At 40.4% G+C, this 19,114-nt stretch overlaps 2 protein-coding genes across 3 annotated transcripts in view; both read right to left on the reverse strand.

The window, feature by feature from the left end:
- acsl3a (acyl-CoA synthetase long chain family member 3a) overlaps window positions 1-9,957 on the reverse strand; it is a 34,433-nt gene extending 24,476 nt beyond the window's left edge. The window contains exons 1-2 of one of the 2 annotated variants that reach the window (XM_015360985.2): window positions 9,797-9,957; window positions 4,794-5,050 (exon numbers count right to left, since the gene is read on the reverse strand). The gene's annotated coding sequence lies outside the window, so the exon portion shown is untranslated. The remainder of the gene's footprint in view (window positions 1-4,793; window positions 5,051-9,796) is intronic. The other variant, XM_006637580.3, reaches the window with a different exon arrangement.
- A 2,609-nt stretch (window positions 9,958-12,566) lies between these two features.
- On the reverse strand, window positions 12,567-18,964 carry LOC102685960 (2-acylglycerol O-acyltransferase 1). The gene is made up of 6 exons (XM_006637581.3): window positions 18,473-18,964; window positions 17,515-17,693; window positions 16,930-17,134; window positions 15,761-15,935; window positions 13,739-13,938; window positions 12,567-12,786 (listed from the first exon to the last, which is right to left on the reverse strand). Exons 1-6 carry the CDS (start codon window positions 18,567-18,569, stop codon window positions 12,632-12,634), a joined length of 1,011 nt encoding a protein of 336 aa, XP_006637644.3. The 5' UTR covers window positions 18,570-18,964; the 3' UTR covers window positions 12,567-12,631.
- Between the last annotated feature and the right edge of the window lie 150 nt (window positions 18,965-19,114).

A 19,114-nucleotide genomic window follows, 5' to 3' on the forward strand; every position in this document is an offset into this window, starting at 1 on the left:
TAAACTGGTTATTCTGCCCCCCCAAAAAAACTTATGACAAAAACCACATACTATATATACGTAAGAAAAAAATGTAGAAATCAAGTACTAATATGAACACATCCAAAATAATCTACAGTTTTCGAGACAAGCCAGTTTTGATGTACATGATCTTAAATGATCTGGAATTAAAAGTGATAGTTACCGTTAATAAATCAATCGCTTACTGTTCAACACGAAAATGTTTAAAAATGTAGCCGATGTGAAGCTCGTCATTGAAAAGGTGCCAGAAGCTAATGTCAGGTAGACTTTCTTTCCGTGTGTCGGTCTGCGTCCTTTAAGCACACTGGAGTAATGACTTGTGGAAGCTATGCCAAGAAGTAAAGAGCAAAGCCTCACACAGGATTTTGTGAGAAATATAAATCCTTAATTAGGTAAAAGGTTCCTGAGAGAAAAAACACTTGCCTTACAAAAAGGTGACACACACTTCCAGGTTCTGTTCATACAGAAACAGTGCTGAATGATTAATATGATTGTCTGTAAAGATGCTCGCTGATTTATAAGCAGCCATTACAGAAAAGATCCACTTTCCCATCAATTCAGTATCATTCCTGAAGCAAATGGTCTGGAAAATGAAAGGATACAGTGTCTCCTGTCCCCGACTGTGCTTTATTTATGTCTCTTTTTTGTATACGAGTCTAAGTAGTGGTTATTTACAGGACAGGTGTATGCAGAGTAAAATGTTGCAAAATATTTGCCAGAAAATATGGCTGTACAGAGCTATTCACATACTGCAAGGTAACGAAAAATTTGATGATGCCTCTATTGAGTGTGACCGGAGTACAAAGAGATAAAATTACACTTAAAAGAGACTAAGCGTTATTAGAAACCACATCATACTTTTTTCCCCCCCAAAGACTGTGAATTATTTATACGCAAGTGGTAAGATATCATAATTGTGGCAACGGGTCTCAGCATTAAGTCCTACACAATACAAGAAAAAAGTCTGGGACAGAACAATGTTATAGTCTTTAATGAAAATTACACATTTTCCACTTGACTGTATACATTCCAGTTGTGAAGGAACAGAAAAGCCTTAAATAAAGGTTTTAGGAAAAGCTAGCAATGCTATATCATTCCTTGAGCAAGACCAAGTTTAAAAGGACTGTATTAATCTCTAAAAGGCTCTAAGGTAGTACTCAACTTTAGACTTTTCTAAACCATGGAGCCCATCACTAAGGTAGGAAATGCCAATACTGTTTCACCTATGATTACTTTATTACATTTCAGAGCTGCATATCTTCAGACCAAAGCTGGACCTCCAATTCTAAAAGAATAAGGGTGACTTGTATAAAGTAGGAAAAGGCCTCCTGATTAATAAAAAACATGGTGACCTACAGTATATTGTTCTTATGCAGGACAGAGGTGGGCAATATAACCTTAACAACAGCATTTATCCAAGCAATTTCTTCTGTTGCGTGTTCCTCGTGGCTTTAGAGAGCTTGACCGAAAATCTGAGGAGCTGGGAATAAACTGTAAAGCAGACAACGGTGATTCACCACCTATCGACTTTTTGGGAGAGCTGGAACTGCACCCATTAAAAAACGTAGGGTGCGGTACTCTTGTGACCTGTCCATGGTGCTGAGCTGTAGTCAAGATCACACAATCATGTGTGGCAGCAGATACAAGATTCTCATTTTTTGTTGCACGTCTTGCTTTTGGCAAAGTCCGCTATCTGGTTTGCCCGCTGGTTGAGTGAACCCAGAACACATTGTGAGTGCCTCTACACTAGCTACGCTTCTCCCACCACAGTCCATAACTTGCTGCTTACCTCTGTAACAGTAACTGTACTCACAGAGATATTAAGTAACAGGCAAGAGCTGATGAGTATTCAAAGCTTGATGTAGATTATATTTTTACATCTTACCGACACAACTAAGGCAACAGAGGCTCAAAACTGTAGCACTCTACTGTCTATTGTAAAAACCGATGTGTAACCGAGATCGGCAGTCTAACCAGGCCTCATCCGTTTCAAAACCTCGCTCAACCATTTTATGGCATTTAAGCAGGCAAAACTGTACAGAGTTATGAGAACAGATCCGAACTTTGCTTTACCAAAGAGGATTTAGGCCTACATAACACTTAAATAAGCTGTGTGGTATACTGTGCCAGCTTACATCACAGCACTGCTAGTTGTTTCCATCCACCTTAAACAACAAAATGCTCCAAATGGAAAAAAAGAGAGTAACTCTTGGGCAAAGTTCACCCAATACACTCACCACCCAAAAATACTGCAAGTCCATTTTATAATTATACTGTTAGACACTGTCTTTCGTATGAACCAATGACTTGGCTCTGTATTTAAAGTAAGACTGACAATCACTTGAGAGATAACAGCTTATGGTGGAACAGGATATAATACTAAGATCAAGGTTTTTAAAATCTCAGAATCTCATGTAATAAAGTGTAAAGGTTTATCAGATAATTATCTAGTAACGTCCGCTAAATGTAAAACTGTCTTTCCAACCCATTTAAGTGATGATGAAATACATTTAAAATAGTTTCTGGATCACTCTGATTAAATATTGATATGCATCAGGACTAGGAGTTGGAAAATTACACTTTATAAATTCTTAATAAACCAGCTGTTAATACATGTATGAAGTACTACAGATGAAACCAGCCACTTTTGGGGGGCAAATAACCCTAAGGTTAGGGGTATGGCTCAAGCTTCTGTTGGGATAAGGAATGTTACAATTACATTTACAGTAGATATTGGTTATTATCCTATTATGTCACCCTATTAAGAACATTCCATTTATAAACAACCTTTACAACTCCTCATCGACAGCATTACCATACATTTAGCCTTTAATAAAATCTGCTTTCTGTTCTAACAGATAAATCTGTTCATCCATTTTGTTCAATATAACAACTGTTGTACTATTAAACATTTACTAGATTTGTTTCACTGCAGTGGTACAGGAGGTCTGATGGCAAATGCAAAACGTTTCAGTAATTGACTTGTTTGATGTTTAAAACAGAGGTGAAAGCAACCCGGTACAGTCCGGGCACCATGATGTTCAAAAAGAAAAAGGCAAAAGGTGCCGCCTGTACATACTTTTACCATTATCATGTTCCATTTCAGCTCATCAATGACTAGATTCTAGAGTAACTGCTTTCACGCCCTCGGCCTCTTGTGTTTTCTGTGTTTTCTATTACAGGCATTGTGTCGGCTGGATCAGTGGTACTGCCAGCAAGTTCAGGGTCTATCAGGGACCGCAAGGTATTAGGGTCCAGTGTGGTCAGTGAAATCGGGGGGGCTTTACAGAAGTCCACCATGTGATCACCATGTAGCCAATATGGGATTCTCCCTCTGAGTTGGCTCACACCACAGGATGCTGTTCTGCATGCCGCTCTGCTGCAGATACAGTCTACCCCACTTAAATGCACTTTGTTTGGTGTTCGGCTCTTTAAAACGCCATGGGAGAAAACTCCCTTTAAACTTCCTTCATGACGACATTACTGGCAACCAGGAAGAAATAATAATACCCTAGAGGTAATTCACATGCGTGCGTGTAAATGAAATGATGAATCTACTTCACAGCACAGAGATGTAAATATTTTTAGTACAAAACACAAGCACACAGTGAGTGGACAAAATAACAGAAACACCTAACAATATTTTAATATCAAGGACCTAATAAGGAGCAAGGACACCCGTTGCCTTCAGAACAGCTTCAATCCTTCTTGGAAGTCCTGAACTATGTGAAGCGGGATATTGCACCATTCTTCAAGAAGAAAAGCCTCCAGTTCTTTGAGGGATGAAGGAGGTGGAAATCTATTGTGCACTCTGTGCTGCAGAACTTACCATAAAGGTTCAATGATGTTCAGATCTGGTGACTGGGGAGGCCATGGAAGGCATCTGACCTCATCCTCGTGTTCATGAAACCACTTTTGAATTTGTTAAACAGTGCGTATGGGGGCATTATCGTCCTGGAATATGGGAACATCATGAGGGAACTGTGTCTGCACCATAGGGTGCTCCTGGTCCTGTAAAATGGCCTCATATTCCTTGACCGTTATACGACGATGCAGAGCAATCATCGGACCTAATGACTCCCAGGAAATGGCTGCCCATACCGTTACAGATCCCCCACCATGTTTTAACAGCTGGCAACAGACATTGTGGGTTGAAGGCATCCTCTGGCTTTCTCCAAACGTAAACCTGTCCCGATGTAGGAAACGGGGTGAACGAGACTCATCTGACAATATTGCTTTTCTCCATTGCTCAGGGGTGCTGGTTTTGTGCTCCTTACACCAGGTTATGCGTCTTTGTGCATTTGCCTTGGATACAAGCGGTTTCTAAATAGCAGCCCTGCCATAAATCCCAGCTTTGTGAAGCTCAGGACGTACAGCTTTTGTTGAGACTCGGTCACACAGGTGCCGATTCAATTCTGTGGTAGTTTTTGAGGCTGTACTTTTATGGCATTTAGCAACTATCCTGTGAAGTGTCCGTCTATCCCTATCGGTGAGCTTTGACTTTCAACCGTTGTTCCTCTTCGCCAATGCAGGTTGTCCATGTTTGGCATACGCTGTTATTATTTTTGAGACTGTTCCCCTTGACACATTAAATAATTTTGCAGTTTTTGTGACTGATGCACCTGCAGTTCAGGCACTGATATTTTGCTTCTTTGGGACTCCGTTAGTTGCCTCATGTTGCTTTGAAAACTCACATATCAAAGTGCTAATTGTCAGACCTCTTTTATAGCTGACAGATACTGCTAATTGGCAATCAACCTAGTATGACTCACCTTTGCAGCTGCATTTGTAGTTGTGATTTAGTTACTTCAAAGTTAAACTCTTTTTTCATGTGGTGTTTCCGTTATTTTGTCCACCCCCTGTACTTCTCTGTACCATAATCTAGGGGTTTTCCCAGAATTTCTGAAGTGCTGAAAATGGAAAAACTTCATATTGCTATAATGTACACAAGTCTTTGCAGTCTTAGCTCCAACAGGGTGGACTTTCGACATTTCATGTTTTAATCAGGTCCCTCCCTTAATAAATGACACTGTGGAAGGAGAAAAGTAGTGATTAGTCTGGATTAGGTAACAGCGACAGGTATTTTAATTTTATTAACATGTGATGACAGAACATCCTGCAGAGAACCTTCTGGATAATTTTGACAGACTAGTTCTGTTTGTTCTTTCATTTTTGAGTGAAACCCAGTCTCTAAGGCTCTTCCATGGACTGTACAGTAGGCTACTACAGTTAATGGAAAGAGGCCTGCTGGAAGGATTTACAGGATTTTGATTGATGGGAACTTCCAGAGCAACAGCTTCACAGCGAATCCAGTGGATCTGCAAGGTGTGAAGTGTGCTGAAAGAAGCCCATGTATTTGCTGGTTGAGTGCCCTCACGACAATGACTCGAAAGGAATGAGTCCACTGTTCACATGTGCAAACTGAAAATCACTACACTGAGCAGCAGAGCCTCTGTGTCTTTACCTGTGCAAACTGCAAATGAACTGACCTTTCACTTCAACAACAACCAAACATACAGTTTAAGCGCGAGGAAAGGGGTGGAATGTGATGAAAGAGCTATGCATGTATAGATCACTAATGCGAGTAGCACACTGATTTCTGAAGGAAAAAAAAGGCCTTCTGTAAATCTGGCTCATTAAAATAGCTTTTTTCACTTCCCTATAAAAACATGGAACCAAGCTTAAGTTACAACTTACGAGCACTGAAAGAAGTCAATTTGTTTTTATATTGAGTTATTTTAAATACATTTTAGCAGACAGGCTTTTATTAGATACCTTCTGGCTTTGATCATTTCTATTCTGGGCACTGCATAATACTATGGCTCGTACTTTTATAATAAAAAGTGTGATTATATTAGCAGTTCATGGTTACTCTTGGTCTTATCTGTATGAAGTTGTCACAAAGAATGTAAGCTGTTTCATTGTTGTGTTTTTTCTTTTCGGTTCAGAACTAGTAAGACAGCTTGGTCTTTCATCCAAACCACAACATTTTACCAGGCACCATTTTCCTGTTGGCTATTTACTCAATCCTGGTCCTGGAGGCCAGGAAGTAAGAGTATGTAAATATCCCAACTTAACTGAAAACCTGAAGACACAACCTGAAACATCAGGTTCCTAACACTCTAACTGACCCATTACATACCCTACCAGCTCGCTACCTGATGTTCAACAGTGCCTGGATGTGAATGATTATGAACTCACTTTATCCCCCACATGAAACATACTGTTTTAATCACAAGGTTACAGCCTATACAAGGTAACTGGACAAGACTTGGTCACCATTTTAGACCTAAATCTAGGGCCTGGAGTGCTCTTTGACTAATTTTCGATCCTGTGTTTCAGTCTTCCAACATCAAGAAGTCAATATAGTATCCTGTCGAGCCAGCAAGCCTGTGTGGCTTATTAAGCAATCATCCCAATTCGAAACAGAACCTTCTCAATTACTCAACAAATTAAAAATATTAGCATGCAGATTAACAGAGTCAATGGATACTATTGACAATGCACGTCTGTTTTATCCAGGAGTATTACAAACAATACTGTGATCAATTATTTTAGGAATGTGTATATAGTTAGCAATAGTTTGGCTGTTTGAAGAAATTAAAAATAACTAAAATCAGAAAATGAGTGTAGCAACATAACATACATGAAAACCATGCAAACCAAAAACCAAGAAAAGGCAGTTCACAAACTTGTAAATTCCACTTAGTTCAGTAAAAGAAACTTTTTTGTTGGTTTACCTGTTGTTCTTTCATAACTTGACTCTCTTCATTGGGGCAAGATAAGTAATAACAGCTAAATATTGTTTCGCTTTTCATGTTAAGCTGGGAACTAATTTTTCATTTCATTCAGAAATTCATTCAAACACAATCACTACCATTCTGAATAGTGTTTGCATTTGCCCACTTACAATTTACATTTATGTTCAATACCTGTAATAGAATCTAATCCACACCCAAAATCCACACTAGCTTTGAGTCAAATATGTTAACTGCTTTGAAAAAATGTTCAGTTGTTTGTATGAAACAGGTTTTCAGGTATTAATTGTTATGGGATGAAGTAGGCGCCCATTTTTTCAATCTAATTCTCTGAAGGTTTTAACACACAGTTTGTCTATTGTTCTATCTGCCTTGTGTATTTACTGCTGAAATACTACGTATGTGATTATTATATACTTCGTGGTCTCTTTACAACTCTCAGACCATGGTATTAGATCTTGCAGTGTCATGCCAAGTGCTAGTGACAGTGTCACACCATCAGGGTGTGGTTTCCAAACACTGAACATTCTTGAGGGCCTTCAACATCCAAGTCTTTGGTGAAATGTACACGTTTTCATTAAAGCCTGGGTAAAAAACTAATGTATTTAAATGTTATTCTGCAGCAGCGAACCAAGTGCCCCATTGTGGCTACATGGTTCAAGAGGCAGCTTTAAGGGTTGAATATATCCTTTCACTGAACACTTGCTTTCTCACAGCTGCAACAAGCTTCTCTGCTCTGAGGAAATTATTTGTCCATACATTACTTATAAAGGGCTGCTATAAGGGTAAACCATGTCAAATGCACTGCATTTAGCAACCAGCCTTGAAGAATGTCATTGTGTGCTTTGATCATGTAACCAGCATTATCTGAGACTGATCCAGTCATGTTTTTAATATCAACAATTCAAACATGTTTTGTGCAACCAATGAATAGACATAATACAATATAATATTATACAATAATAGGCACATAATCAGTATCTGCCACAGTAACTGTCAATTCCTGGTACTTGATTGTCTTTGCAAGACATGCAGTGCATGCAAAACAGAGACTTTTACTGTTGTATTTACTCATTCACTACATTTAACAATAACATTTTGATCAGTACAAACCAGCAGTCTGTAGTGACTACTCCTTTCTCAGCTGGCTCACTCTAGGAACTGCCCCACCACTTATTGTACGCATGTTGAGCAAATGGCACATCTCTGAACGGTTCACTTTAACTAAGGGAATAAAAGTAAAGAACAATACCTCTGTCAAACTGTAAGTTATAGCATGCCTTTGTTCCAATATGTCTTCTGTATGTTTTTACACAGGACTCCCACTCACTGCTGTCTTCGCCTTTTGCTTTGTGTTTTTTATTTTCAATATTGTTGTATTGTTATCATTTGAGTGTAATCTAATGATAAATAGCAGCTTTTAAAAAAAATACTTCACATAGGTTGAATCTATTCTTGCACTTATAAATGCAAGTAAATTACTTTTGACCCAGTTTACATATTCATATGTTTATAATTTTCTTTGCCCCTTTCCTTTAACTGCATCAATTGTTTTGCTCACCACAATTAATCATAATAATCACAATTCCTGTGCTGACTAATGACTAAAGAGATCAGAGTGTCTGGAAGAGAACAACTGGACTACAACTTAAAAGCACCAAAGGTCAAGAAAACCTCCCCGACCCTATCTATAGTTCTTATTCACCTTCAGTACAGACAGCAGATATTAAATTTAGTCACTATATTATGTGAAGTTATTATATCACAGGAGATATTAGTGAAAGCCAGTCAAAGGGTATTTTTTCGCTATGCAAAAAGCTTTACATAATTGTAAAGCTGTTTGCATAATGATAAGTTATTAAATTATCACTTTAGTATGTTTTCAGTACATGTATACAGATGCATGGAGTACCAGTGCCCCATCAGTTCTGTGGCAAGCATGTGCAGAAATGCAGCATAAGGCATTTAAGGAATTAGTGTGGACTATGCTTCAGTTGATCCCTGTACTTCTCCTGTGAGCTTGAGTTACACCTGGAAAACAGAAACTACCGCAGGAGGAGAGGGACTGACTCATTAGAAACGAATGAGATGCCCATCAAAAAACACAAAGGCAAGAAACTGACCTTGATTAAGGGGTGATGAGGCAAATCATTGCATTATGAACACATGCTGTCCTCACGAGATCAATGTTGATACAACACTGCGGTTAAAACTTATTTTGATTCAAACTGCTTCCCTGCTTCACAAAACCTGTTCCTCTGATCTCACTTGGTGGATGTCCAGGCCATTCAGCATCACTGAGGTGGCATAGACATGTGAACACAACCGGGAAAACCTGTTGTAATTTATTCTTGACAAAAAATGATATTCGGTACTGTGTGCTATGAAACAATGTCATCGATACTGATAAGGCTCAGCGTGGGCCTCAATACAGAAGATAAAAGCCACGACAAACCGGACACACACACACAAAAACAATGCTGAATAGATATAAACATGCCGTTTGTTTAGAAAAGGAGCATCCTTATACAGTTCATCATATCCGATAAGGACCAGTGCGAACAAAAAACAACAGCACAACAGCCAATAAATACTAAGAGTGAATTCCAAGGTGAAGGGTGTTTCACCCGGTGGTACCTACATTAATCATATTTTAGCTTCTTCCCAAAACATGACCTAAAGGCGTGGCAGCCAGGTGGGGTTGCCAATTTAATAATGTGAATGAAAAAGACGGATGCAGACGGCTTTCGGATGTCTGAGAAATGTTGAATGGCTTGGCTACACACTTTGAGCCCTTCGTGATGTGGATATTGCACTCTTATGAACAGACACAGCGGAACGCTGTCGTCCAATATCAAGTAAACACAGCATCTGTGAGATAAGAAAATAGGTTCTTCCACGTTTTAGCCCCGTCCATTCATATCAATCCAATTACACAACATCGCAGCACATCTGCAACACTTAGTTCGCACCCCCAACCACAATGAGAAAATATTCCAGACGAAAAATCAACTCACCTGGCTCTGTAAGACGCTGAAACACACACCCTATTATGCCCCTTAAACGTATATACAATTCTAAAACATTTAAAATACATAAAATTGAACGGATGTTACGATTTAATTGTGCTATCTGCCTCCTGACACTGGCCTATGATCTGCCCGGAAGTGACTGGAACGTCGTTGAGTTATTATTACGCGTCGGCTCACGCTGCTCTCTGATTGGACAGCGGGAGGTGGCGCGCGTCGGGGGCCGGTCTGTGACGTCCCGAGCGGAGCAGCGGGGTTACTCGCGGTTATTGTGACTTGAGGAAGGCTGGGACTGCAACGCGGCAACTGCCACAAGGAAAAAGAGAGAAGCGGCCAGCGCTGCGTGCTAGGCAATGCGGCACATCCCTCCTAGCTGAAGTCACAATCAGTGGGACAGGGCTTGTGGGACAATGCCTGTGGAAAAACAGAGAGGAGCTCGTGGATTGCCTTTTTGGTTCAGTAAAGAAGTGAAGGAGGCAGCTGCAACCCCCTTGTCAGCTCAATACAATAAGAGCACCACAGCTACCCGGGTTGTAAAACTCTGGCTCTTGCATTATAAAAGGGACCATGGCAGACTGCCACCCCTCTACGACACAGTAACAAACCCACGAGGGTTCTTTCAAACACTGCAAGCTCTGTGAGTTGGACGAGCAGGTGGACTCCATCAAGTGCAAAGCATTTTATTAATATTAAACAGTTTTGAACGTTTCAGCTGGGGCCTGGCCAGATTCATAATTTTCCAACGAAGCTCATCGTAGACACATATGAGCCCTGCTATCCCTTTGCATGAAGCTGAAGGAGATCCTGTCTACACATAGCGATGTGTAAAATGCCTCCCCAGCAAACTCTAGCCAGCTACCCTCTTTACTGTCCTGCAGTTACACAGGGCCCCATACTGGAAGCTAAATGAAGGCCTTATATTACCGAACAGGGGTGAGACTGGATGAGCATGAGCCCATAAAAACAGACTAATCATCTCACTGTTGCAAGAAACCCGCCTCTAGGACAGGTGCTTCCAGGCTCGTGGCTACAGCCTACACGATCTGTGTAAAACAGGGTAAAGACTGAATACTGCTCCGCTGCCATGGCCTGACGACCCCAGAAGCAGCTCAGAGAGGGAGCTCCTTGTGGGAGCAGAGGGCTCACAGAAGGTGGATCAGGCTGTGGGCAATGGAAGCTGTCAGGGTGGAGGAGGAGGAGGAAGAGGTGTGCCTGAAGGGGCACAGTCAGGAAGAGCTGCTTCTCTACCCCTGCAGCAGGATTGTGGGAAGGCAGGGGCAAGGCTGACGCAAGTTTCACTCTGAAAACGGGAATAAAGAGGATGAGTGCTTCACTCTCCTTTTCCGACGTCTTCGAGTTACGGATGGAGATCAGTGAGGAAGATGTGCAATCCTCTCTTGCACAACGGGAGCGAAACCTGCATTTGAACTCTGAACGGAATGGCAAATGGTCGGTGCTGGAACCGCTGTAGGTCAGTAAGCTGAAGCTCAGTAAGGTGACAGATTAACACGCTAATTCAAAATAAAATAAAGACGCTCACAGTTTCGTTTCAAAGTTGTAACATTAAGAATTTAATCTTTTTTTTTAAAACAATGTGCTATAGATTTTATGAATGTCTCTTCATGTCCACACAAAAATACATGAAGACCGCATGTTTCTTTAGTGGTGCAGGTACAAGAACAATGTGTCCCCACTAGCCCATGGAGTCTGACTTCCATTATTGTAAAATAATATCCCTGGTAATATTTTGAAATAGGTACTACGAAAAAAAATTAAAAATTCAGTCTCTCGAGTGCAGCAGACAAAAAGACAACACAGTTTTCTACTATTTATTTTTACACAGAAAGCTCTTTCCAGCTGATCCTACGTAAAGTACAACACTCAAGAAGACTATGCAAAAAGTGGGCAGATAGTACTTAACGTGTGTGAGGTCACAGCATGGGATTTGTGTTTATCAGGCATTCCTAGAGCAGCATGAAGTTTTAGTTTCATGTCCTTTAGAAAACCATTCTGTAACAGTTACTAGTGCAACCATTAGGCAGGCAAGGCCTTCCTTGTTTTTCCAGAGATCAAGTCCTAGTTTATGTCATAAACAAACTCAGAAAAATGAGACGGATTAGCCCAGTAACAGCACAATAGAATTTAAAGTGACCTAAATTTTACCCGAATCTCACGTGACATTAAAGTCTGCCGTGTTCTATTTTTAACAGTTGTGTGCTTCTCTGGAAAAGAAAATCATCTGAGAGAGAAACCTGATACCCACCAACTTTAACTCTTAAACTGCCAAGAGTTCAAAGAATTGTCCCTCTCCATGTCATAATTCCTAACCTGTAAGATTCACATTCAACTCCATATGTTGCTTCAGAACTATTAATTTCTGTATTTATACATACACACTTGTATAACCAAAATTAAAATACACTGACGATATTGATAAGGATGAGCTTAATGACAACTTAGCATACTCCACTTTCCTCAAGCAAAACTGCAACACTGCTGACGTTACTGTAGTTGAAACATTGAATTTCTTGGTTTCTCTGGACAGGTAATGGTCTCCTCTGCGAACACATATGAAAGGATTTAGTTAGACTCTCACCTCCCAAGTATAATCATATTCTCAACCCCTTTTAACTCTTAGAATAATTGCTACTCCCAACTGTTTAACCCATTGTGTGTTTGTAGGTAACACACATACTGTATATGACAATTTCTCAGGAACAAATGAGAGTTTGCTTATAAAAGATAGAGGAACATGCAGTATTTTATAAAACTTTTATTAATCCCATACAGTCTAAAATAATGTCTCTGTATTTAAGCCTGTACTCAAGTGAAGATCAGATGATCACGCTGGGGTATTCCATACTGGGCCTTATGTTGTTCAAACAGCTGGGTCAGCTCCTCCAGGTACTTGCTGTGCAGCTTGTCCACCTCTTCAGCTGAAGGGTTCGCATTTTGTTCCACTTCAATGGGCTTCCCTACTGCAAGTGGAAGGACAACGACAAGGGGGCAATGAGTTCAGGTCTCCTGCCCTCAATGACAACAATTCTGCAGGCTTGATAGATCACTGTCCATCATCATCCCCTGATGACAAGGAGAGAATCCTAAACCCTTCCTCTGAAGGCAATGATTAGTACAGTCATAAAGATGAAAGATTTAAAATAAGATGAAATTCCATCATAAATCATAAATTAAACCTGAACAAGACACTTATTTAATGTGCTTTAATTTCAACATTTCATATATTAACATTGAATAATATTTGTAATGACAGTTTTATATTTTTAAAAGGAGAATAATAAAAGGACAATGTTTCCAACTGAATTATTTTCCTACTGGGCGAGGTTATCTTCCCGTAAATGTCAAAGTAAGGTTTAGGAGATTAACACGCAGCGTTTAAAGCGAATTGCTTTGGCCCTGTAAGATTAGATTTATTCCACAGCATGTATCTGAATTTTTTATTCTTTGGCAACTTGCAGAGTTTTTGTGTAGCGTTCCAAGTTTCTCATTTGTTCATTATATAACAAACACAAACTGATTAAAAAGCAAGAGTTTTGAAAGTCCAGTGATAAAGAATCTTGTGGTTAAGAAAAATATTTTAAAAAAAAGATAAATCACATCTATACACTTTTCCCCCCATTAAGCAAACATGACAAAAACACTGTGAAAAGTGCAGTAAAGGCAGAACTTTAGTAGGTCATTACCACAAATTGGTGTTTCAAGGTTCAGTTTTAATTTAGTATTTTGGTGGATGAAGTGAGTAAAAACAAAAGGGTTTAAGGCAAAATTAACAGCGACATCCCTCAAATAAAAGTGTAAATCACCTCTTTAAAAGTGAAATCACTCATGTTGCCCATTTGTGGTTTAACTTCATGCATTAACATGTATGTACCCTTAATGGAATTAGAAAAACACAGTCATCCTTACACTTACCTATAGTGTAGATGGGTTTTCTGTAGGGCATGAAACCAAAGCTGTACTGAAACACCCCTCGGGCATGAAAGATTGGCAAACTGAACCCCATCATCTTCCGTAGCCTTTCCTGGATAGTCCTCACTATTGATCCCTTAGGATTCTTCAGTTGGTTAAAGAGCTCATTCTCTCCAAAGGAAAACACTGGGACCAAGTGTGCTCTAAGACATGTAAAGAACATTTACTTTCAACAAGACATTACCGATAAGATGAGCAGATACCGTTTCCTTTAAAGATCACATCCTTTGGAATACACAGGCAACCCACAGCAGGGCTCTTACAGAGAAAACTACATTTCAAACAAAAGGCTTATTGATTTTGTTTGAAAACGTTTGCTCACTCCACAACCCTATAGAAATCTACATACATTTTAAAACCCTCTTCTCATATGTATATATATTTCAATTATTAAAAATACCATTCTTGCAGACTTTTACTTGAGCATTTAGGAAGGAATGTGTCACATCTACGCATAAAAGAAGATGGGTGAACCACTGCCTTTCCCCAGTACATCTAAATCTGCTGGCTTTTACAGTTAGAGATAAAATAAGGCACCAATTTCTGTGTCACAGACCAACAAATAGCTTGAAGTTCCCACTGATGCCTACAGTATAATAACAATTGTCTGGTTAATTATTTTGAAGGATGGGATGGTTTAGCTTAATTTCACAAAATCCTTTATTTACACTTTGCTCATAAGTCTGTGAAACCACCCGTATTTGTGGTGTTGTTATAACATCCCAATTAAAGTCTATTTATATGATGTCCAACTTCAGTCTTAAAAAAAAACTTCCAGCTACTTAAATGCAGCATATCTGCCTGCCTGTTGTTTATGCTCAGAATGCACAATCAGATGCTACAATCCTTAGCTGAACACCAATTGTCCAGAATAGACAAATGTGCCATATAGAATACTGTGAATAGTTTGCTGATGCGTGCACATATAAAAGGTATCACTTCATCACATATCACTTTGAAGATATAATAAGTTGTATGCCAACAACTTAAAAGCTACTACATAAAATGTCCTAACAAAAAACTGATAAAGAAAATCACAACTGAAACAATACAATTTGAATTTAAACCTTGAAACATGTGGAAGGTGTTTAATGATGGGACTCAGTCCTCAGGGTGGAACATAAGCCAGTGAGTTGGTACGACTCCCCTCATACAAAAAAGTCGGGGCACAGAGGACACAGCTGACATCTGCAGCAATTTGTGTGTATAGAATCACTGCTGACAAAAAAAAAACTCTGTAATATCTGGGAATTTCCTTAATGATTTAATTATCTTCCTTGGCTGTATAACTGTAACATTGCCAGCAGCCATATCACTCTGCAACTCACAGCTGGCCGCCCCACTGAAGCTCAGCAGGTGTGAGCCTGGTCAGTACCTGGATGAGAGACCTCCTGGGAAAAACTAAGGTTGCTGCTGGAAGAGGTGTTAGTGGGGCCAGCAGGGGGCGCTCACCCTGTGGTCCATGTGGGTCCTAATACCCCAGTATAGTGACGGGGACACTATACTGTAAACAGGCACCGTCCTTCGGATGAGATGTAAAACCGAGGTCCGGACTCTCTGTGGTCATTAAATATCCCAGGATGTTTCTTGAAAAGAGTAGGGGTGTAACCCTGGTGTCCTGGCCAAATTTCCCATTGGCCTTTACCAATCATGGCCTCCTAATAATCCCCATCTCTGAATTGGCTTCATCACTCTGTCCTCCTCCCCACTGATAGCTGATATGTGGGGAGCGTTCTGGCGCCCAATGGCTGCTGTCGCATCATCCAGGTGGGGCTGCACATTGGTGGTGGTGGAGGGGAGTCCCCATTACCTGTAAAGCGCTTTGAGTGGAGTGTCCAGAAAAGCATTATGTAAGTGTGAGGAATTATTATTATCATAACTGGCAGCCCAGCTGCGTTTGAGCTCTGCGTGCATATCCGCCATGAACTGGGGTCCTTCAGGCTGAGAGCCTTGTGGGTCACTCACCCGCACTTGAGAGCGATCCTGATGAAGCCCTTCCTGTGGAGCGCTTCCAAAATCAGACTGCCAGGCCTCGCATCCAAGGCCTCCGCGGCTCCGCCGATCACGATGACAGAGACGCTGCCTCCTCCTTCTCGACCCAGCACGTGTGCAACGGCTCTCTTGGAGCAGGAAACCACACCTGCACACGTACAGGTGGGCCACAAGGTCACTCATTGCACAGACAACTTCCTCAAATCACCTTGAGCACGCTGCTTAGCAACAACAGAAGGCATGTTCTGAACATATAAACCGCTGTGTAGCTGAACAAAACAGTTGTGAACAGCGTGGTGGCTCACTTTTTATAAGGACTGATCTCAGTGAGATTTCTAGCTTTTCAGGTAGATTTAGGTTAGGATTGTAACTGGTGTGTGTCCAACAGCCCAGGGTGAAACTTATACTTTGTTTATCCATACTGTGTCCTATTTTGCAACCATGATTTAAATATTACAACAGACTGATATATTTCACAAATGTCTGTTGAGAAACAGTACTGTCCTCACAGCTGATATTTAGTCTCGGAAACAGCAACTGTTTTCTGTATGACGCAAAGTACAAGAACAATAGATACTCCTACAATACCAACAAAAGCGCCGCAACACATATTTGCATGCATTTGTACCACTGGTTCAGCAATCAGCTTTATTACGGCTCTTTGAGAGGTGCTATTTGAGAACTGCCAGACCTGCTTGCTGTCTTGAATAGTTTAAACGCTTTACCCTCCATTACATGTTGCCATTCTTAGAAATAAGTATGACCTCTATGCGATAATCACATACACTAGCTATGTTTTTAACCTCAGTGTCCTGTTAGTTCTAACATCCAGATACAATCACCGTTCCTTTTATTTAAAAAGATATCCACGAGGACATCTGTTTGAATCATATCAATATATCAATATCAAATCACATCAATATTGCTGTAGCACTCAATTCAGTTCCTATTTCTGTTGTTATTTCACTTTTCAAAGCAGAAAGGAAACATATTACACCACTTTTTAAGTAAGCGCTATAGAATAACGTTCCACTGGTCCTGGAAATGATATCTGAAGACACAAAACACGTTGTGTCCAGGCGCTCACAGTTCATGGACCAAAGCATTTCAAAGCCGGAGAGGTTCCTGCTGCTGTGTCTCACCTGCAGACATGATGTACTCTCGAAAGAAAGGGAAACGGAACCAGAAGGGAAGTACATGGAGGTATGGAGTCAGGCCAGGGAAGAGCTCCCTGAATCCTGTGTGCTCCGTGCAGAAATTCCCAAAGGCCCCAGCCACCAGAATGCCATGAGGATGAAATCCAAACAGGTAGTTTTTCCCAGGGTCCAGGTCACAGGTTTTTATAAGCTTTAGATTCAAACATCACAGAAATAAAAAAAAAGAAAGAAAGCTCTGATGGTTAATGGTTTAATGTCTGGCAGGAAACTAAAAATTCCTGAAAACTGTCAGCCTACGGCAGGAATTCTGTGCACTGAGCCATTTCAACACAAACTCTATAATGCATAATTACACATATACCATTCTTTCCTTTGTTTCCAGAATTATTTCTGACTGATTCAAAAATCAAATGTGCAGGAAGGAAGTATAAACACTATAATTTGCCTTTTAGAGACTGACAAACAAGTTTCTTGTAACTTGTCAGAGCAGAGGCTTATGGGTAAGGAAGATGGAAACTCTTGATTGCTCTAAGCCCCGTTACTTTATATTGCTTTTGCTTCTCGACTTACATGGATGGGGAAGTAGTCTCTGAAATATTTCCAAATCCTCCAGTTTCTGACCCATGCGGATCTCCTGCCTCCGCACTGCGGCGTGTCCCAATCCAGGTACAGCCACAGCCCATAGAGGGCAGCACAATGCCAGTAGCCGCTGAGGACACTCAGGACGTACAGGACCATACAGCACTGAGCTGAAGAAGAAAGGGCAAAAGACACTGGTTTAATCACGTGATCAAAAAGCGCTTCGACGTGTTTAATGAATACCTTTGCTAACTTCATTACTCCGATCACAAACGCTCTTCTGATTCAAGCATACGACATGTAGGCGTCGTTTGATTTTAAATGTCTAGAACAATCATTTATCTAAGCTGAAGTATTACGTATGCAATTCGTTGACGGGTTTTTAATTTTTAAAGAAGAGTATTGTATTTAAATGAACAAGTAATAGGTTTATTCCATGCTGAAAAAAAAAGAAGAAAGGGAACACAACGTTTCGGCCGTGGAGCCTTCTTCAGGTGTGTTCTTCTTCTTCTCACCTGAAGGAGGCTCCACGGCCGAAACGTTGTGTTCCCTTTCTTCTTTTTTTCAGCATGGAATAAACCTATTACTTGTTCCTTTGCAGCCTACGCAGCTACCCACCTGAACTACTATTGTATTTAAATGTTTACCTATACAGAAAATTCCTTTCTGTACTGAATTCTGTTTCGGAGTAGTGACTGCCTTTCACGCCTCATTATTTCTATCACTACTACATTTTAATATTGTCTCATAGAAAGTATGAAAAAAACTACAATAATTAACATTAAATGCGCTACAAACACCATTAAAATACATACAACTCTCCTGTAAGTTACTTAATTAAGAAATAGGCTCATCATATTTCCAAAAATAAATACAGAACTTTTACACTCAAGCTGCACCGGTTCTGTTGGAAGTTAGGGGATGATAAAAATCACTACAGGTGCTGTACCGAGGAAGAGGAAAGAGAAGACCCATTGCAAGACAGCGGCAGTCTCCAGTCTCCTGTTCAAAGGAATACGTAGGGGAGCAAACTCAATTATCACCATGTCCAAAAACAAAGTCCACAAAGTCCACAGAGCAGAACCACGAAGAAGAAATGTTTAACAGACACAGGCTCCCTTTCAATACGGCCGATTCACTTTTTTCCCCGCTTCTCTTTCATTGCGTGTCCATTATAACCAGCCTTCGGGAACGCTAGGTCATCCTAGTTCACTTTTTGCCAGGACAACATAGCTTTCATAGCAAGCATATCCAACATCAGTGCCATAGTTCCTGTGCTTAGCGTGTCATTTTCTCCATCGAGAGGAACACTGCTATAAAAGGTTTCTTCAACAAGGTGACCAGGACGGGAGCAATATTTTATCTGGTAGTCGCATAAGGAGATAGGACAACCACGTGCAGCTTTCTCAAGGCTGAGAGACTTCCCCAGCTGTAAAGGGACCTGTGTGACGTCATTCACCACTTGTAGCTTATCAATGGTTCTGATTTAATTTACGTGCAAAAGTTTTTGATGCTTTACAATTATTTATTTCGAAGTGACGATTAATATCGACCGCAAAAGTAGGACTGTTTGGTAATGTCTGATTTTTTT

This window comes from Lepisosteus oculatus, chromosome 13, assembly GCF_040954835.1.
Source record: "Lepisosteus oculatus isolate fLepOcu1 chromosome 13, fLepOcu1.hap2, whole genome shotgun sequence".
Classification (NCBI taxonomy): Eukaryota; Metazoa; Chordata; class Actinopteri; order Semionotiformes; family Lepisosteidae; genus Lepisosteus; species Lepisosteus oculatus.

What these genes read in the sequence shown, in the direction of transcription:
- LOC102685960 (XM_006637581.3), bottom strand. Translation starts at nt 18,569, where the DNA reads ATGGTGATAATTGAGTTTGCTCCCCTACGTATTCCTTTGAACAGGAGA. An exon ending in GAGACTACTTCCCCATCCAT is followed by an intron (nt 17,135 to 17,514) that starts GTAAGTCGAGAA and finishes TTGAATCTAAAG; the next exon opens with CTTATAAAAACCTGTGACCT. An exon ending in AGAGTACATCATGTCTGCAG is followed by an intron (nt 15,936 to 16,929) that starts GTGAGACACAGC and finishes GTACGTGTGCAG; the next exon opens with GTGTGGTTTCCTGCTCCAAG.